This window comes from Mus caroli, unplaced genomic scaffold (genome assembly GCF_978045245.1).
Source record: "Mus caroli unplaced genomic scaffold, Mus_caroli_1 scaffold_15, whole genome shotgun sequence".
In the NCBI taxonomy this organism is placed as follows: Eukaryota; Metazoa; Chordata; class Mammalia; order Rodentia; family Muridae; genus Mus; species Mus caroli.
The window spans coordinates 110,793,394-110,813,813 of NW_028227270.1; the positions used below are offsets into that span (position 1 = coordinate 110,793,394).

The 20,420-nt window shown below is 40.1% G+C and overlaps 1 protein-coding gene across 6 annotated transcripts in view; it reads right to left on the reverse strand.

The window, feature by feature from the left end:
- Positions 1 to 20,420, reverse strand: part of Dip2c (DIP2 acetate--CoA ligase C (putative)) — a 404,339-nt gene that overhangs the window by 52,439 nt on the left and 331,480 nt on the right. For 3 of the 6 annotated variants that reach the window (XM_029468564.2, XM_029468568.2, XM_029468566.2), the window contains 8 exons: positions 19,160 to 19,296; positions 17,282 to 17,490; positions 14,872 to 14,986; positions 13,033 to 13,234; positions 8,033 to 8,142; positions 6,699 to 6,779; positions 806 to 929; positions 106 to 227 (listed from right to left, as the gene is read on the reverse strand). In XM_029468564.2, the coding sequence (XP_029324424.1) occupies positions 106 to 227; positions 806 to 929; positions 6,699 to 6,779; positions 8,033 to 8,142; positions 13,033 to 13,234; positions 14,872 to 14,986; positions 17,282 to 17,490; positions 19,160 to 19,296 (1,100 nt within the window). Of the gene's footprint in view, positions 1 to 105; positions 228 to 805; positions 930 to 6,698; positions 6,780 to 8,020; positions 8,143 to 13,032; positions 13,235 to 14,871; positions 14,987 to 17,281; positions 17,491 to 19,159; positions 19,297 to 20,420 lie in introns of all 6 variants that reach the window. The other 3 variants (XM_029468565.2, XM_029468563.2, XM_029468567.2) reach the window with 1 other exon arrangement.

A 20,420-nucleotide genomic window follows, 5' to 3' on the forward strand; every position in this document is an offset into this window, starting at 1 on the left:
CATAGCTAGCAGTTGTCCTAGGAGACTTTAGGTCTGTAACTCAGAACTTGCCACTGAGCTTAGGCAGGTCAAAGGCCCACAGCATCCTACCCAGGCCTTGGTTACCTCTACGATCATCTTGACTGTAGGCAACGTCGTTGCAATGTTCTGTGGATGTGGAGGTCGCACGGTGATTGGCACACAGCCTGCATATAGGCAACCATAAAATGCAGCGATAAGGTCTATTCCTACACAAGAGGAAAGCAGAAATACTTTTTAGAGCCAGTTACTTTGCTTAAGGACTTCTACCGCTCTCTCTCAGTGCAAGTTCAAGTCTGGGAACAGTCAGGCAGTTAGGGAAACAAAGACTTTAACTCCTTCCTCCCTGTGCTTTTTGTTAAGTCTCAGTGATTAATTTCTTGTGGCTTGTTCTTTTATACACAAGATGCTAAGACAGCCTAAATGTTTCATTTATATGTCATTTCTCTATATAACTACTCAATGATATGATTATGTCTAGGAGCTAAAACTTTAATTGTTGCCAATAATATGAACTACTTTAGAAACTCAATCAAATGTAGAGAGAAAGAAAGGTTTAGGTAGGTATTGCTTTAAGACTCTAAAACAGTGTTAACATGTAGCCTAGCCTCTGTTGAGTGAGACTATCCAGAGGCAAATGAGCTTGGCAAGAATCTACACAGAAACAGAGAACATACTAGGCAGTAACCCGGACACTCTGCAAGTACTGTTGTGGGCAACAAAGTGCTTCCTCTCATTGCTACCCTTGCTATCACTCTCAGGGGTCAGGACTGATCCTGCTGCTTACCTGGAGGGTAGACTAATGCCACATGGTCTCCGTCCTGCAGGTGGCCCCTCTCCATCAGCATCACTGCTATCTTTTCTGCACGCTTGTGTAGTTGAACACATGTCAAGGAATTTGCTATTGTTCCCTGAATATCACAAGAACAGGTGGTTAAGTGGGATCTTCACCATACCAGATCATGCATCATATAATTCATTTACATGAAATTCTCAGGTCAACGGACTTTGGGACATTCATAGAATCACAGTTTTAGTGACCAGACTTATATGCTTTTATCATCCTCACCCTCCTATACCAAAAGAAAACTGATTCTCCCTCCTCAAGGCCAGCAACTGTCACTAGCTCTTCAGCTAGGCAGTTCAAGTGATTTTTTAAATGAAGACTATTAAAATATTCAAAAACAGAAAGAAAAAAATATCTTTAGGCTGCCTCAAAAGAGGCTTACCAGGAAAGACTAGTTAGTATAGGCTAGGCATTGAGAAATACCAGAATGTATGCTATTCAGTATTTACATTGTGAAGAAAAAAATAAGCAAACTGCATTATAGCAGGGCAGGCAGGTGTATGTATGCTTGCAGTCCCAGCACTTGGGAAGCTGAGGCAGGAGGATAGGGGCCAGCCTAGGCTATTTATAGGCATCCTGTACTACATAGTAGAAACCCATCTTAAAAGCAAGTGGGAAAAAAGGAGATAAACTCTTTTTAGAAATTACATTCAACCAACTTTAAAAATATTCCTAAGATACAATGTATATGGCTCATTTGTAGTAATCAGAGGTGTAAGGAGATCACTGTCTACAGCAACTTTCAAATATTGCTTTCTAAGGCAATGGGCATTTCTAGCTGGTAGTCTATGGGTGAGGAAGATCAGAGAAGCAGAATGAAAAGTTATCATGGACAATCTGAGCTAAGTTTATAACATTGACATACGTTGTTTAAAAGAAGGATGTGGGAGCTTGTGGTAGTCATAGGATAATACAACGAGCTTCCAAGATTCAGGGACTGAAACTCCAAAATGAGAGATACGTGTGAAAGTGAGATCCTTAATGAGCTGCTAGGAGAACTGCCATGTGGAAAACACCTGTGTGGACCACAATGCTCAGAGCCTCTGGGCTGTTAGGGAGCAGTGTCTGGAAAAACACACTGAATTCCTGTTCCACATGTCACAGACATACATATGGATGGGAAGGCAGGTTCTGATGGGATGTGCACTGGAGTACTTTATAATGCATTAAGGAACACATACCCTTAGCTCATATTTAGCAAAACATTCACCAGTACTGTTCAATCACAGTGAATCCTATGAAGCTGAGTTGCAGTCTTGGAGGAATGATACTAGGAATGGCAGGACCAGGTAACAGCCAAGTCAGCCTTCATACAGCTACTAAAGCTGTAACCAGTGTTTGATTTTAGAGATGCTTAACTTGCTAGTCTCTAAACTGATCCTTCACCAACACACATTCCTTTGTATCAAATTGGTATGTAAAGGAGACCAGTGAGAGAGGAGTGCAGCAAAGATGGCTGACTAGCTGTAGGTGTATGAGTCTAAGAAATACAGACTAACGGTTGTAATTTGGGGCCTCCAAGATTAAGCATTCCTCTAAGCATTTACTCATGGACATGTCTGTCAGCATAAATCAAAACACACACCTTACTGGACTTAAAGCTCACTGAGCTCTTCAAAGCACTTATGGGGAAAACTATAAAAGCACATCTGCTTGTAGGGCTCCTCCTCAAGCCCACCCTTGACACTGGAGAATGGGTGGTCTCCTGATGAGGAAAAGCTGCACACACTACCTATGAGCATACAGAGAGGATGAGCTTCATAATAGCATACTGGAACTATGCCTCAAAAAGAAGCTGGCAGGATTGGTGAATCTATCTATCCCTACTGAGAATGTCTAACAATTAAGGGGGGGGGTGCCTTGCCATGCTACTGTTACTGTATGCATGTCTCTGCCTAAGATAGCTATAATTTCTCTACATTTATTAGCTACAACTTTCTTGCACATTCAGAGGAGCTAAAGTGTATTGCTACTATAGTTTGAATGTGGTCTGAATTTTCTCCAAGGCACCATGGGTTAAAATTTAATCCCAAATGTGAGAGATTAGAATGCTGGAAACGTATTAAGCCCAGTGTTTAGAGCTAAAGCTTCGGGACAGAGCAGGACTACATAAGGTCATTAGAATGGAAGTTCCATGGTAGAATCACAGTGGGTTTCTGAGAAGCAGATGGAACCAGCACAGATACCCATAGTCCTTTTCTCCTCTTACCACAGGACACTCTGAATTGTCTCAGGATTCTGTCAGCAAGAAAGCCATTATAAGACATGACCTCTCAACTTTGCATCCCCATAACTATAAGCCCACATAAACTTTTAAAAATAAAATTATCTGTCTTATATATTTTGTTATAGCAATAAAAAAGGACAAATCTGCTGTTATTAGTAAGACAAAGCCCACAATTTGCTCCTTCCTCTTTTCTTTGGTTCTGAGATTTGAGAAGTTTGGATTAGTCAGAATCAGCAGTCAATAATTTCTTAGAAAACACTTTAATTCTAGCTACTAAAAATTCCTACCAATAGGCTTTTAACTAAATGTGAAAATTAGTTCACATGCTGTCTTTTATCTTTGATAAGATTCTAAAACAGTTTCCAAAATACCCTTTATCATGTCATGGGAGTTAATATAAAAACCCATCACATTCTGTGATAATGGGGTAGGAGAGAAATATGCTTTGTGGTAACTACAATCTGAAACTATCATGTACAGAGACTTGAAACTCATCAGTATTATCCTCAAGTCCCTTCAGAAGTTGCTATGTGGGAAAGAGGTAGTCTCTCATATTGTAAGTCTCACATAAATTTTTGTTCCATAGATATGGCTATGTGATGAGGCGACCACCAAGTGGGTAACCCCTTGCTTGGAAAGAACATATTGAATAAATACTGTCTTCCCCTGAACATTGGAACCCCTCACTGGGTCACTGGAGGTGTGGCACGTGTTGCGATCCCTCTCTCCCATGGCCCCTCCCCTCTCTATGTTACCTGAAGAGTAACTCACAGTAGTGTTGGTAGCTTGCATGTCAATTACCATATGAGATTGCAAGGTTGAATACGACATGTAATGGGTGTAAATGTGACACAAATTCATTGCTACTGATAGTTTAATAGCCTAGTGTGTTTGTGTTCAGGAAGTGAGGATACATGTTTGTGCTCGGAGATAAGAGCATTAATCATGTTTGTACATGAAGGCAAGAGGGCAACCTCAGACATAGTTCACCTATAAGGTGCTGTCCACCCCCACCTTTTTTAAGAAGAGGTCTAGGAGTGGCCTTGAACTTAGGGATCTACCTTTCTCTACTTTCCCATAGCTGGGATTATAAGCTCTTCATCTCTCCCTGCCTCCCAAGTCTCCCTTGTATATCAAGAATTAACTCGTGTTCTTATGCTTATAAGGTAACTGTTTTACTGACTGAGCCTCTCCAGCCTCTATTCACTTTGAAGATTTTAATATAATCTTTTACTGCAGCAGAAATGCTATCAATTTCAGGGACATGTTTCATTTTTACAAGCACTACTTGTTAAGTATACAAGTTCCAAGTGAATATTTCCATGAAGTATTAATCATTTAGCCTCAGGTAACAGATCATTTTCCAACATCCTCATCAACGTTCACGGAAAAAAAATTATTTCTACCCTAAAACCACTGGATTAAAAAGTAGGCTTCTAGGTAATGTTATCTCAGCATGTTAGAGCTGTCTTCTAAAATAAGTTATGGGTGAGTTTTCCTGACAAGTTAATCATGCAGAGACATCCACAGGTTAGCATCCATTCTAAACCAACACACTCCATGATCACTGACTGTGAACTTGACACCATTTTAAGGTTTTATTTTAATATCTAAAACAATTAAGGAACAAAATTCGCATTTTGAGACTATAAAGAAAATTACAAATAAACAGAAGAAAAAATTAAATGAGTTGTCTGAAGTTCTTGGTAAAAACAACAACAAAAAAAGATATTCCGCATGATTTGAGACAGAAAGTTTTTTATTAGTGATTGTTTTAATATGCACTATTCCAACTTTCAATCTTGTACACCTCAGACCTAATTACTACAGTTGCCAAGGGTGCAGTTATATGAATGGACCCTAAATGAAGTCAAGTGTTTCAATTATCTTAAAAGACCCACCATCAAAAAAAGGATAGTTAAAAAAAAATCAAATTCATAGTGCCCAGGCAGGAAGAAAGGAATCCAAGGCCTCCCACAGTGGGGAACAGTATGATGGGTGGTGAGTGGGTGTGTGTGAAGAGCTGGGAAAGATCAGAGTCTGCAGTGCAGAGATGGAGGGGAAGTGAAGCTGAGTGTTTTGTGCACTGTGGAGAGGGGGAATTGTAGACAAAGGTTACAAGGTCACACTGGTTGGATGACATCACTTTAAGGGGCCATCAAGTTTGAATCTTTGTGTCTACAAGGATCTACTTACTCTTGCACTCCCTGCTTTAGACTTCCATAAAGTCAAGAGGACCTTATATAGGAAAATACCACATGCAGAGAGTCAAGGAAGAGGACATTAAAGGTATAAAAGTATCACAGATGTGAGGGAAGGTGAAAATGGCAAGTTGTATGAAGTAAAAGGCATCATGTCTAAATGGATAGGGTGAAGATGGATTCAGTGAAAAGGAAGAAAACTGGAAGTCTGGGCCCAGAGAGATGGTTTAGCAGGTAAAGGTATATATGCTCACAGACCTGGGAGCTGAGAGGTCCACATTCAATACCCAGAACCCACATTATGGAGAGGAGAGAGATCATGTCAGATACATGGGCATGTGCTCTTTGAATTCTCAAAGTCCAGGCTCTATGACCAAATGGCCATGTGACCATATATAAGGAGGACATAGGTTGTGAACACAGAGTGCCCCTCAGAGGGGAGGCATTCGGTTAGACATTCAGAGAACAGGGGGACAATAAGGAAAAATGTTCTCTGTTGTCTCCACAGACTCTCCCTGGATAAGGTTGTGAGCAGATGTAGTATATGAGGAACCATCATGACCAACTCCACAAAGGGTAATTTCAAGCTGATAAGGACTTTTATGACAGAGTAAGATGAAGGATATCCAAGTATATAGAGTCAGAGAAACACAAAGAAACCCTGACAGCTACGAGCCAAACCTTTGAACACTCAAGACTTTGATAATTAGGAATCCTAAATGGCCTCAGATTTGTAGACTTATATACCTGTATTTGTCAAGGGTCCAACTATTTATCTGTTTTTCAAGGTTTAGCTCCAAAGTATAAAGTAAAGCTAAAAACAATCAAACACTAAAAGCCAAAATACATCTTTGCACATAACTTCTATTGTTAATATTTGCTACTATATTTAAAGTCTGACTTCTAAGTGCTTTTAAGGTGGAAGAGTTTGAATTTCTAATGTGAAATTTAACAGAAAATTGATAAAGTAGAAATGGTTTCATTCCCTAGAGTCTGACACTAAGCCATTTATATTTAAACAAGTTTGTTTATAATAAGAATATAACCATCTCCTAGGACAGCATTAGTCTTCTACTGTAGGTACCATTAACCTCTTCATTTTGGGTAGAAATACTCAGAGAAAATGAGAGCACTAACAAGTGTACATTTATTGCTTTGCTCTCTGCTTCCTGACTGCTGATACAGTGTGGTTTGCTGTCCCAAGTTCCAGATGCCATGGCTTCCTCCATAATGATGACCTGTAATCTCTGAGCTGAAATACCCACCCCCTCAAATGTTACTTCTGTTAAGTAAAAGAGAGAAGTCATCTTTGGGAATATTAAAAAGGAGGTGACCTCCCAGGAAAAAAGTTCAGAGTATTAAAGTAGGCCGTTAGGAAACATGGGCTCTAGGCTCTGGAGCCTACCCGGCAGTTGAGCAGAGTGTACAGCAGATGGTCAGGAGTGGTCTGTGCTCTCCACTGTAGGACCTCCGAGAGGAACAGGAACTGCAATGATACAAGGATATCAGGGTCATGCCACTGAAGTCTGGGTTAGGCAATCTCAATATTTAAGTAAAAATAAATTATTTGAGTGCATGCATTCCTACACAAAGGACATATTTACATTTTAAAAATTCTGACAAATATGTCATCAACAAAATAAGCAAGTACTTGGCTTTTCCTGCTGCTATTTAACCTTCAGTGCATCTGACTGAGACTGACAGCTCCAAGGACAGCTATAGTACCCTTGGTTAGGCAAGGTCTCTACAAGTCAGCCCAAGGGAGAGAGGGGGAGCTGGGCCTCTATAGGTATGATCATCCAACATGCAACCATCTTTCCTCCTGGGGCTGCCAGAATATGCAGCATTGATTTCTGTGATATGCAGGGCAGGAATCTAATCTAGCTTTTTAAAAAAAAAGAGCAGCTTCTATTAAATTTGTGATTGTAGAATACCATTCTCTGGTATTATTAAATTGCATTGCAAATTACACAGATTAAATGCATCAAACTAATTTAGTCTATAATAAAAAGGACAGCCCCATTTCACATGAAGAGAGGGGAAATACCCATATAATACTCCAACATCTTTTATTAATAGACATGTACTACGTGAGAGGAGTGTGATGATCAAGTTCTTTTAATGAAAAAAATTGCTATATGTTATTACACTGGCAGTATTTAAATGATTTTGTCACATTCCTTAGTAGCCCATAGTGAATGGTTCTACCTTTGGGCTGTGGGAAACAGGGAGTGCTAAACATGGGAATGAGAAATACATAGGCAAGTTATGAGCTGTGTGGGTGGAGAGGAGCTAGATATTTGCTCTGTAAGCTGCAGTAAGAAAATCTAGTTGCTACCAACCAACCAAAAGACAAAACACTGTAGCCCAAGGCCACTCTGAGGCAGCGTGGGCTTCCCGTGAGGGCTGATGGGATGGGGATCCACAGAAAGAAGTGGTGAAGATCCATGGTTTCCTAATATTCGCCTCAGCCCTGCTCATGTGGATGATATCACTTCATTTCTGTGGCATGCTAAACTCTAAAACTTCATGCCCCCCCATAACATTCTCCTCTATAAGACCATGAACTCTACTGTACAACAAGTAGGGAGGTGGGGTAGGATCATCAAAGACATAAAATCAGCAATAGATGTGGAACTGACTCAGTGAAGACTCAGGACAGTCACTCTGTGAGTCTACAAATAGTTAATATAGCTCTAGAGTTAAGGGAATAACATGAGTTCTGACCTCGGTTCTCACCTTCCGGGCCTGGTCATTGTCCTCTATCTGACCCAGGTCTCTGCCGCTAGCCTGGGCAATCCTCTTCCCAGACACTAGATTTCCCACCATCACTGAGGCAGGGCCAATTTCTGGAAGAAGGAAAAATAAAAAAAAGCAAACAAACTTAGAGACAGAAGTGAAATTCTTTTTAACAGGATTCTTACCCAATTAGTAAAGAATTAACCTGAAGAAACGCTCTGAAAGACCCAGCTTCAAATAGCTCTTATACAAGATGTCACTGATGAACTTGTGATGGTCAAAATGAAATCTGGATGAAAGCACACAACAGTAATGTCTTCAGCACACACAGACTCCCTTAGCATCCTGTATGCTGATGATTCTGTTGTCTAGTGTGAAGCCAACAGGTGACAATGCATATTCAGAGGTGACTATAAAAGCTGTAGCAAGGATAAATACAGGATGTAAATCCAGGATACACTCCCCAAGAAGACTTCTGGATTACCTTGCTTCTTTTCTGGGGTTGGGATCTATAATGAGAGCTGACTCAAACCAAGAAAATTGTAACACATTTATCTCTTGGGATAGATTCAGAAAATACTCAAAGGGACATGATAGAGGCCCACAATGAGATGTAGAAGAGTGAACCCAGAAGGCATTATTAAATAAAAGTATTTTTCTGCTCCACTGCTACAAACTCAATGAGCTTTCTTTCCCTAGTTTAAGACAGCAGTTTGAAAGGAAAACATAAGACATGTTTCCAATACCTTCACTTTTTCAATTATGAAAAAAAAGGACATTTCTTTAAAAATATTATACATAAAAATTTTTATTACACTTATTTACTCGTGCATGTACACGCACTCATGCTACGGTGTGAGTGTAGAGGTTAGAAGACAACTTGCTAGAGTCAGTTCTCTCCTTCTATCATGTGGGTCCTGGGGGAATCAATGTCAGACTCAGAATTGACAGCAAGCACTTTACTCCCTGAACCATTTTACTGACCCAGAAACTTCTTAACGAACTGCAGAAACAACTGACTGTTAGAAACTTAACACGCCAGTCACATCTTTTCATTAAATGCACATATACAAATGAAGAGCTATATTTAATAGGAAAAGTTTAGTCATTCTAGACCCTCCCCCCCCCCCGTGTGTGTGTGTGTGTGTGTGTGTGTGTGTGTGTGTGTGTGTGTGTGTGAAAGAGAGAGAGAGACAGAGAGGGAGAAAAACAGACAAGCACACAGAGGGGGTGGGGAAGAGGTAGGAGAGGGAGACAGGGAGAAAAGAAAAAGATATTAATACATGCATTACAGTACAAGGACTGAAGAGATGATGGATTGGTGGGTAAAGAACTTGCTATGCAAGTATGAATAGTGGAGTGTGGAGTTCAGTCCCCAGAACCCATGTAAAAAGCTAGGTGGGCATGGCAGCCCTCTGTAATCTCAATGCACAGGATGTAGACAACACAGGCAAAACCAACTTGAAATAAGTTAGCTAGCTAGACTAGCTGAATCAACAAAGCTTTAAAATTAGCAAGAGCCCTTGCCTCAGCATATTAGGTGGTGAGTGATTAAAAACACACATCAACTTCAAGTCTTCACATTCATACACACTCAAGTGTACATGTGAACATGCATACAAAACACATCATATCCATAAACAGGAAAAAAATCACAGCATAAAACAACTAAGGTAGCATGATCAATTTGTACTTAATTTCTATTTTGATGAAATTTAAGTTGGCATCTGTTAAGTCAAATTGCTATTAAATGTCTGGTTATTAAGTTCTATGTTAATCAAGACACATGCATTATTTACTATCACAAAGAGTTGAGTGTCTGGCAGTTCAACCAGGAAATTAGGGGACATATAAAATAAAAATATGAGATTCACATTAATGTATACCATGGCAAAGAACAAGGCTTAGAATGGGCCAGTTACCATGACAACCACAATGCCCATTATTCTGAATTCCCATGAAAACCTAGAATGCTAACTCAGAACACAAAGCACTCCAATACCTGCTCATCCTTTTGGCTGACTGTCCACGCAGAGCAGAGAGTCATGCATCCTCTATAGACATTCAGTAGCCCATACTGAGAGTCATGCATCCTCTATAGACATTCAGTAGCCCATGCTGAGAGTCATGCATCCTCTATAGACATTCAGTAGCCCATGCTGAGAGTCATGCATCCTCTATAGACATTCAGTAGCCCATGCTGAGAGTCATGCATCCTCTATAGACATTCAGTAGCCCATGCTGAGAGTCATGCATCCTCTATAGACATTCAGTAGCCCATGCTGAGAGTCATGCATCCTCTATAGACATTCAGTAGCCCATACTGAGAGTCATGCATCCTCTATAGACATTCAGTAGCCCATGCTGAGAGTCATGCATCCTCTATAGACATTCAGTAGCCCATACTGAGAGTCATGCATCCTCTATAGACATTCAGTAGCCCATACTGAGAGTCATGCATCCTCTATAGACATTCAGTAGCCCATACTGAGAGTCATGCATCCTCTATAGACATTCAGTAGCCCATACTGAGAGTCATGCATCCTCTATAGACATTCAGTAGCCCATACAGAGAGTCATGCATCCTCTATAGACATTCAGTAGCCCATACTGAGAGTCATGCATCCTCTATAGACATTCAGTAGCCCATACTGAGAGTCATGCATCCTCTATAGACATTCAGTAGCCCATGCTGAGAGTCATGCATCCTCTATAGACATTCAGTAGCCCATACTGAGAGTCATGCATCCTCTATAGACATTCAGTAGCCCATACTGAGAGTCATGCATCCTCTATAGACATTCAGTAGCCCATACAGAGAGTCATGCATCCTCTACAGACATTCAGTAGCCCATACTGAGAGTCATGCATCCTCTACAGACATTCAGTAGCCCATACTGAGAGTCATGCATCCTCTACAGACATTCAGTAGCCCATGCTGAGAGTCATGCATCCTCTATAGACATTCAGTAGCCCATGCTGAGAGTCATGCATCCTCTACAGACATTCAGTAGCCCATGCTGAGAGTCATGCATCCTCTATAGACATTCAGTAGCCCATACTGAGAGTCATGCATCCTCTATAGACATTCAGTAGCCCATACTGAGAGTCATGCATCCTCTATAGACATTCAGTAGCCCATACTGAGAGTCATGCATCCTCTATAGACATTCAGTAGCCCATATTGAGAGTCATGCATCCTCTATAGACATTCAGTAGCCCATACTGAGAGTCATGCATCCTCTATAGACATTCAGTAGCCCATACTGAGAGTCATGCATCCTCTATAGACATTCAGTAGCCCATGCTGAGAGTCATGCATCCTCTATAGACATTCAGTAGCCCATGCTGAGAGTCATGCATCCTCTATAGACATTCAGTAGCCCATACTGAGAGTCATGCATCCTCTATAGACATTCAGTAGCCCATACTGAGAGTCATGCATCCTCTATAGACATTCAGTAGCCCATGCTGAGAGTCATGCATCCTCTATAGACATTCAGTAGCCCATGCTGAATTAAGTTTGGCAGAAGAATTAAGTTTCTTCCCCTTTTGCTGGACACTTTACTTGAGACTCCTCAGTATTCTTGAGCTACTCTGATAGAATGTCATGAGGGAAGTTGTAGCTGTAGATCGTGTCTGTTCTGGTAACTGGTGTAGAACTGTTGCTAGTTCTTCCAATGGCTTAAATGTCATCCAACACTTCTGTGCTCAGGTTTTTAATCAAACTATACACTACAATTAACTGAATAAATAGCTTGCCCATAAGAAAAAAACCAACTTTTTTTATCTATGAACCTGTATTTTAAGGACTATTTGCAGCTCATTGCAAAACCTTTACACATATGTACCTATAGTCAATGTTTGCTCTAGTTGCCAGTAATACTTTCTCACAATGATTTTAAATATTTCTTCAAAAGGGAATTCTGAAATCATCTGGCTTAATTCCCTCACTATATATATAGAAAATGAAGTGCCAGAACAATAGCCTCTGGGATATTACAGGTCATCAGCAAATCTAGAGATACTTATACACACAGGTCATAATGCTCAGCTTGGCTGCTATACAGTACGTGAAGGGGTAGAGAGTAAGATAGAATAGAAGGAGGGTAAAATAGAAAAAAAAAAAAAAAAGGAAAAAAGACAAGATACTGCTTAGCACTTGTAAAGCCCTTAGTTCAGTTTGCAGAATGAAAGAAGAAGAAGAAGAAGAAGAAGAAGAAGAAGAAGAAGAAGAAGAAGAAGAAGAAGAAGAAGAAGAAGAATGTCTTTTGAAGACACTTTATATTACATTACACCTTCCACACAAAACAGAGATCATGATGCTACATGGCATATCATATTTGTCTAACTTTGGTTTAGTCTGTACATACCAGCCACCATGCTATCATGTTAGCAGGAGAGTTCCTATTTCCTAATTTACTACATTCTGACAAATTCACTGACAAGTGTGTGTGATCTAGTAGTATGTGACTGATTTAGAAACTGAGAATCATGCCAGATAAAGAGGAATGTGTTCCCAATCTGTCAGGCACTGAGATAATAGTCTCAGTCAGCAATAAATAGAATTCCTGATATTTCAAAGTGTTATCCCATAGCCTACTGCTTTTACTCCTAAATTAACCACATAAAACCTGTAAGGGTATATTACTTTGATTCTTAAGGGATTTGTCTTGGGCCACCAATAGGTGACTGTGTACAACCAATTCCAGTGGAAGTACTACACAACAAGAAGGCTACAGACCACTTCTACCCACATGCTCTGTATAGACTACCTGAGTACTCGCTGTCCCAACAGACCAGCTACATCCTAGCCATCAAGATGCAAACACACCTTGTGAGGAGAATGTTCTATCTGTAGTGTACACTGTGTGGAGAACATGAGAACATGGATTACCAGTACTCTCAGATGTAGCCCCTCCTCAGCCTGCAACTGATAGAAGATAGCGTATAAAACTCATACAAGGCTATGACAGACTATTCAGGGATCCATGGCATACCTGGCTGCTTTTGCCGAGGTTTCGGTAAATTTGTGACACAGGTGTGTGGGCACATCAGGACATTGCAGGGGTGAAGGGAGCCCTCCAGGAAAAGCTGTTTTGTTTCTGACAAATGGATGCCACCAAGTGGGGTTTTGGGAAGGGTATTTGCTGGTACCAAGGCCAGGCAATAAACTCCAACTTGATGTATACTGTCAATTGCCTGAAAAAAGAAGAAAGGGGCAGTTATTTTAAAATAGAAAATAAAAATAGAAACAGTACATAATGTATTTGTCTAGGTCTTTTGTGTGATGGGGTATAAAAGTGTGTGTGTGCGCATATGTGCATGAATGCATGTGATTACTGTACAGAGGATAACCTCTGGTGGTGGATTTTAAGTGCTGTCCATTTGTATTTAGTTTATTTGTTTTTGTTTTTTATCTCTTTTGAAGAAAGGGTCCTTTTATTGGCTCAGAATTTTCAATTAGGTTAGGCTGGCTGGACAGAAAGCCCCAAGGACCTGCCTGTCTCTGCTTTTCGGCCACAGAATCTCTGTGCCTGGCTCTTTTTGCATGGCTTCTGAGGACTGAACTTCAGGACTTATGCTTATGAAGAAAGTACTTGACTCACCGAGCTTTCTCTCCCATCCTCCCCCTTTTTGTTTTCCTGGTTTTTGTTTTGTTTTGTTTTGTTTTGTTTTGTTTTGTTTTGTTTTGTTTTGAGACACAGGTTTACACTTTAGCCCAGGCTGATCTTTAACCAATGGCCCTTCTCTCACCTCAGCCTCTGAAATTACAGAGATTACAGAGTTTTGCTGGGATTACAGGAATGAGCCACTATATCTAGCATTTGTAAATAACTGCATGCACAAAAACTTTGTGTGCACAAACACTCACAAAAGAAAAATTTATCACAAGAAAAAAATTGATTTTCTCCAATGGAGTCTTACTAGGTACACAAGCCATGCTTAAGGACAAGCCCCACACCCAGCAGTAGATGGTCCACACATTATGAACTCAATAGTATTTTTAAAGGTTTTTTTTCTCACAAAGCTTTGCCTGGGAAATTTTTGTTTTTTACCATAAAGGTCTTCTGTGAATGTTTTATGTTTTCCAATTTTGTGTGTGTGCGGGTGTGTGTATTTGTGTTTATATCTCTTGTGCTTATTCTCTGATTCTTTTTTTTGTCTCAATCTGTCTCTCTTTCTCTCTCTTTCTCTCTCTCCTTCTCTCTCTCTCTCTCTCTCTCTCTCTGTGTATGTGTGTGTGTGTGTGTGTGTGTGTGTGTGTGTGTGTGTAGTTGCCTCCTTTCTAATGAGAAAAAGAAAAGGATGTAGATTTGGAAGGGTGGGGAGATAGAAAGGACCTGGGAAGAGTTGTTGGCAGTGAAACTGTGATCAGAATATATTGAATGAAAAAAATCTCAATTTTAAATAAAAATAAAAATTATAAAACTATCTACTGTCTATAATATACAATGTATTCATGTATGTACAGTGCTCTGCATGAAGGCTAAATTAAGAGATGATTTTCTCACTACATTAAAAAGGCTGCATGATTTCACATAAAACTATTGGAAAACCATAAATAATTAAAAAGGGGGAGAAGGGTGTAGAAAAGAGTATACATCCTCACAATTGTCATAACACATGCTTGTTGTCCTCCGATAAAACTGCTAAGTAGTTTTACAGTTCCTGACTTCTATACTTCATCTGTTCAGCTTGTTTCTGGACACTATAGAATTTCCAATCAGAAAACAGAATATGGGCATATGTGCAAAGGAATGGTTGGAAACGGCTGGGCCACAATCCTCTAGTGAATGAGAAAAGCCAGAAGTACATAAATGCTTTAGACATGCTACCTGGAGTACTCTGCTCATCCACTGGAAACTGTCTTCCTCTGTGGAGTCCGGCCTCTGCTCAGCCACAATCACTATCCTTTCATCATGAAGGACAGTCACTGAGAACACAGCTATCCTGCAAGAACAGATGGAACTTGTGGTGAGCAGAGGACAGAGACCTGCTTCCATGGACTCTTGTGGACTCTCATAATTAAGGTTAATTACTCAAATCTCATATGACTTCACACTACTCGTAGACTAACGCTGAGGGAGAAAAGAAACAATACACACCTAACACTTGAAGGCTCTTTGTCATCTCTTAGGTTTGGGGGTTTGGTTACAGGTGTACCAAATATACAGTCAAAACAAGCTATAAATGCAGCCCCATAGAAAATAGTAAACTTACTTACAATCTTATGATACTTGTGTACCATTTTTGGGGACAGGGGATAACTTGACTGCAGCTGCCCAAAGGTTGGCTGACTGAAGGACGAGTTTACGTTGACCAGTGCAAGGGCTAACTAGTATTCGGAGACGGTAACAATCTTTCTTGAGTTTGCAAATGTAAAGTAGTCCATTTCACAGCAACAGAAAGCTTCCTTGCCACTAATGGTTCTTTGCTCAAATGTGCCTGCTTTGTATGGTTACCACACTAATGCAGCCACTGAAAAGTTCTATGATACACCCCTGTTTTTACAAATAGGTTCCCACTTTCCAGTTTCTTTTCCCCCTCAAAGTTATTATTTTTTAATTTTTTGAAAGTTTCATGCATGTATATGAAGTACATTGGTCATATCCACCATTCTACTCTCTATCCACCTGCCTTCCCTACACACATCTCTTTCCCAACTTCATGACTTTTTTCATTGTTGTTTTAAAACACACACCCTCAATTAGTGCTTCCCATATGCACATACATCATTGAGGCATGGGCAACCTGCCAATAGTTATCCTCTTCCAAAAGAAAACTGACCTTCCATCTCTCAGCAGCTAGCCATCAACTATCAATTAGGCCTAGACCAGTAGTTCTCAACATTCCCAATACTGCAACCATTTAATATAATTCCTCACGTTGTGGTGACATCCAACTATGAAATTATTTTGTTACTACTCCATAATTTTGCTATTGTTATGAATTGCAATGTAAATATCTATGTTTTTCAATGGCCTTAGGTGATACCTGTGAAAGGGTTATTTGACCCACAGGTTAAGAAACACTGGCCTGGAGCCTCAGGAGCCCTTTCCAGTCCATGCTGGAATTGTAAACTAGCTTCATCTTGTATAGGTCTTACATAGGTAATACAGCTACCATGAGTCTAGGCTATAGTTTTAAAGATAATTTAAAGCTGGCAATGGTACAGCCATGTGCCTATGAACTATTGGTTCTTGTAGATGAAACTGCATCTAGAGGAGTTTCTGATTTCTTCTACAGCACCAGGAAGCTCAAGAGCTACAGGAAAAGATCCAATTGTAACTAACATTTGTGAGTGTTTGCTAGGTTCAGGCAAGGTAGGTAGGTAGGTAGGAAGGTAGGATGGAGGAAGGAAGGAAGGAAGGAAGGAGAAAGAAAGAGAGAGAGAGAGAGAGAGAGAGAGAGAGAGAGAGAGAGAGAGAGAGAGAGAGAGAGAGAGAGAAAGAAAGAAAGAAAGAAAGAAAGAAAGAAAGAAAGAAAGAAAGAAAGAAAGAAAGAAAGAAAGAAAGAAAGAAAACAAGTTGTGGGGGCATTCAAATACATAAGCAGGCGTTTTTCCACATAAATTATGACTGATTTCTGGGTCTCTTGGACATCTGTAGTTGTTTATTACAGAATTTTTCAAGATATTAAGTTGATAGGTATCTCAAAGACTTCATATTAGTTCTTGAGGAATCACAACTTGTTGAGACCTCAATGGTCACTGAGTCCAAATGCTTCAATTTGATAGAAGAAGGAACTAAATCCAAATAAGTCTAAGGAATTTTAGCACCCGTTAAGACCTATTCTACTCTGCTGGCCTAGTCAATTTGACACAAACTAGAATCAGCGAGGGAGCCTAGTTGAGAAAAATGCTTCTACAGTACCAAGTTGTAGGGGTAAGCCTGTGGGGTCATTTTCTTAGTGACTGATGTGGAGGACTCATCCCATTGTGTGTATGCAAGGGGCACCCTGGCCTAGTAGTCTTGTGTTATATCAGAAAGCAGGCTATATAAGCCACAAGAATCAAGCAAGTAGAATCTCTCCATGGCCTCTGTATCAGCTCTTGCCTTTAGGTTCTTGCTTTGAGTTCATGTCCTGACTTCCTTCAATGATGAACAATTATGTGTAAAAATAAGCCAAATAAACTCTTTCCTCTTCTAGTTGTTTTTGGTCATGGTATTTTACCACAGCAACAATACCTCTATGAAACCAATTTATCAAAAATGAGCATTTAATTTGCAGACAAGTACCACTAACCTGCCTCTGTAGACAAACTTCATGGGCTCTACAGCTAAGGCTGTGGCCACAATGTCATCTGCATTGTGTCTTCTTCCACTGACTACCATCAGGCCGTCCATCTTACCCACAACAAAGACGAGGCCCCCAGGACCAACAAATCCCAGCAAACCTGTCCTTATGAATGGGTATTCACTGATCGGAGCCCCGGAGCTTGTCATGGGAAATACCTAGGGGAAACAAAGCTGCAATTAGGCCACCTTAAAGGGCTAACGGAGTCATGGTCTTAACCACTTCTGTGAGAAAAGACAAAATTTACTTCTTTATCTCCAGGAAGTCTGCCAGCATGAGATCATGGTGACTCTGCTTGACAGTTCACAAACATGGTGCAATGTTTACTCTTCATTGTCCATTAGACTGAATTTTGAATAACATATGAGACACACCTCTGGTCATACCTGAGAGCTTTACCCAAGGGAAGATGAAGTGTGAATATGGGTGATAGTGTTTCATAAGCTGAGGGCTCAGACTGAATCCAAGGGAAGCTAAGCACTTGCATTCATCTCTTGGTGCTTCCTGACCATGGGTGCAGTGGGATAAACCATCTTACATTCCCACCACCATTGCTTCCCCAGGATGGATTGTACTCTCAAACTTCACCAAAATAAACTCTTCCCACTTACGTAAGCTTTTGCCAGATGCTATAGGCAGGTCAAAAGTATCTAATGTACATGGGCACACATTTCCCTTTGTTTCCCCACAGGCTCAGCAAAGTTCTGTCACTTCTGCATCTCTGGGTAAAAGGGCTTTAGGAAGCTCCTCTCTTAGGCTCCAAGCCTCCAGACAGGCAGCAGCCACTATGATTATAAAACCAGGTAAAAGTGGTTAACGGAGACACAAAGTACATTTTAAAATAACACATACTGGTGGTAGCTGATCCCTATTCATTAAAATGTACTTTTCCTTATTGGAAGTATGCTGAAAAGGAAACTGTAAAGAGAACAGAGCTAGTCCAAAATGCAGATCTTGTTTACTTCAACCTTGGAGATGAATTGCATAGAAAAGGAAATTTTACTTAGACTGTGCACTCAGCTCCAGTTCTGGAGTTTTAGAGATATGAATTCATATTTATGTGTATGCTGGTCCAAATCTAACATTTAGGAATGAATAATCTATTCTACGCATGAATCAGTGAAATCTGTGTTACTCCTAAGGCTAAGGCTAAAAACCACATGAAAAAAAAGAAGTTCTAAGACCACTGTAATATAGTGCAGGACACTTGAACCTGAGATTTAACTCCTTCCATGTTTCTGTTTGCTATGTGTTCAACACTCACAAAAAGTGGGTTATCTGTGGACACCAGATAGTCACACATGCATGACACACATCTCACACATGCACAACACATATCCATATACTACATGTATGTCTATGCCCATGATCTCTTACCATATATATCTCACATACTCACTTTTACCACTAAAATCATTATTTAATGTGCACTAACACTCAGGTTCTCCCAAGTTCACACCCCGCCAAGTTTAGTTGATGCCATGAGACTGTGTGGGAATGGCCAGCAGGCTTCCTGAGTAAGAACATTTACCCACACACCTATGCAGACCATCTCCTATCACACATGTGGTTTTTCATTACTCACCTGTCAGCTGATAATAATATACACACACAAAAACATTTTAAAGAAACTGCTTATTCTTTCTAGATACTAGCTAAAAGGTCAGAATAATGCTGATAACACAACTATCAAAAACAAAAATAGTATGTAAAAAGCAACCAATTTAACTATAATATGAATGCTCTTTTGTGAAATCTTCATCTTAGTAAGTTTATCATCTGTTTCTGAACACCTGGCAAAGCTGAAGGATCTTCCCATCAACCTACCTCAAAGGTGTTCTTGGTCATGCCAGAGAGACCATAATATGATGTTCCTGTGGCAACTGCACAGACACAGAGCTCCCCGATTTCATCCGTCCTGCACAACTGAGGAATCCCATCTGGCTTCACTGAACACATGATGGCTAAAGGCAAAACAAGAAAGCACCAGAGAGCATGAGCAAGGAGCAGGGAAGTTAACAGATCCAGGAACACCGATGAGGGAACAAATGGGCAGACATACCACCTTGAATAAAATTCCAATAAGGGCCAGGTGCTCATTCTCTCTAAGAGCTGTAACTTCTTATGTTCTATCAAAATGTCAGATTTCATTATTATAACAGCAATCACTTCAATTACTCTAATTTTAATATGAAAATTATAGTCAGGGAGAGAATCTTTATGTGCCATTTATGTATGAGATGATACTCAGCGATGTGTCAGTCATTCACTACACATGGACCAGAAGAACAGGGGACAGTTCTAAAATACAACCTCAGCACTGCAAACGAAGTGGCATAGGTATGTGTTTGTAAGTCTTCCAAAGCTTTTCTAAGTTGAAAGCAGAATTTACAGCCTTCATTGACCTACATAAATCTGTCCCTTTGGTTTAAAGTCCCTGTTGCATATAATCCTCAAAGAATACTACTATATAATAATAATAATAATTATATATATATGTAAAATATGGTCTGAACATTCAGTGAGAGAGAAACAGAGACAGAGAGAAACAGAGAAAGACAGAGAGACAGAGACAGAGAGACAGAGACAGTCAGACAGACAGACAGACATATGTAACTGGAGAGATCACTCAGTACTAATAGCATTGCTAATTTTGCAGAGGACTCAGGTGTGATTCTCCATATCCACATGGTGGTTCACAACCATCTGTAACTCCATTCTCAGGGGATCCAACATCTACTCTGGCTTATGTGGGTACCAGGCACACATATGGTGCATAGACACACATGGAGACAAAACACTCACACATATACAACAATTTAGAGAGAGAATGCGCATAAGAACTTGGTAGGGCATAAAATTGGGGGCATAAAGAAGGAATTTCAAATGAAGGGATGGGGGTATGTTTGATCAAAACTGTATGTATGTATGAGATTCTTAATTATATTAAAAAAGAAACAATTCTGAGAATTTTTTATTCTACTCCCACACTCTTGTAGACTAAAAGCTCAGATGTGGTCCTTTACATCAGAATTCAGCAAGGAGTATAATTCCCCAGCAGTGGAAGGTTTATATAATTATGCATTCA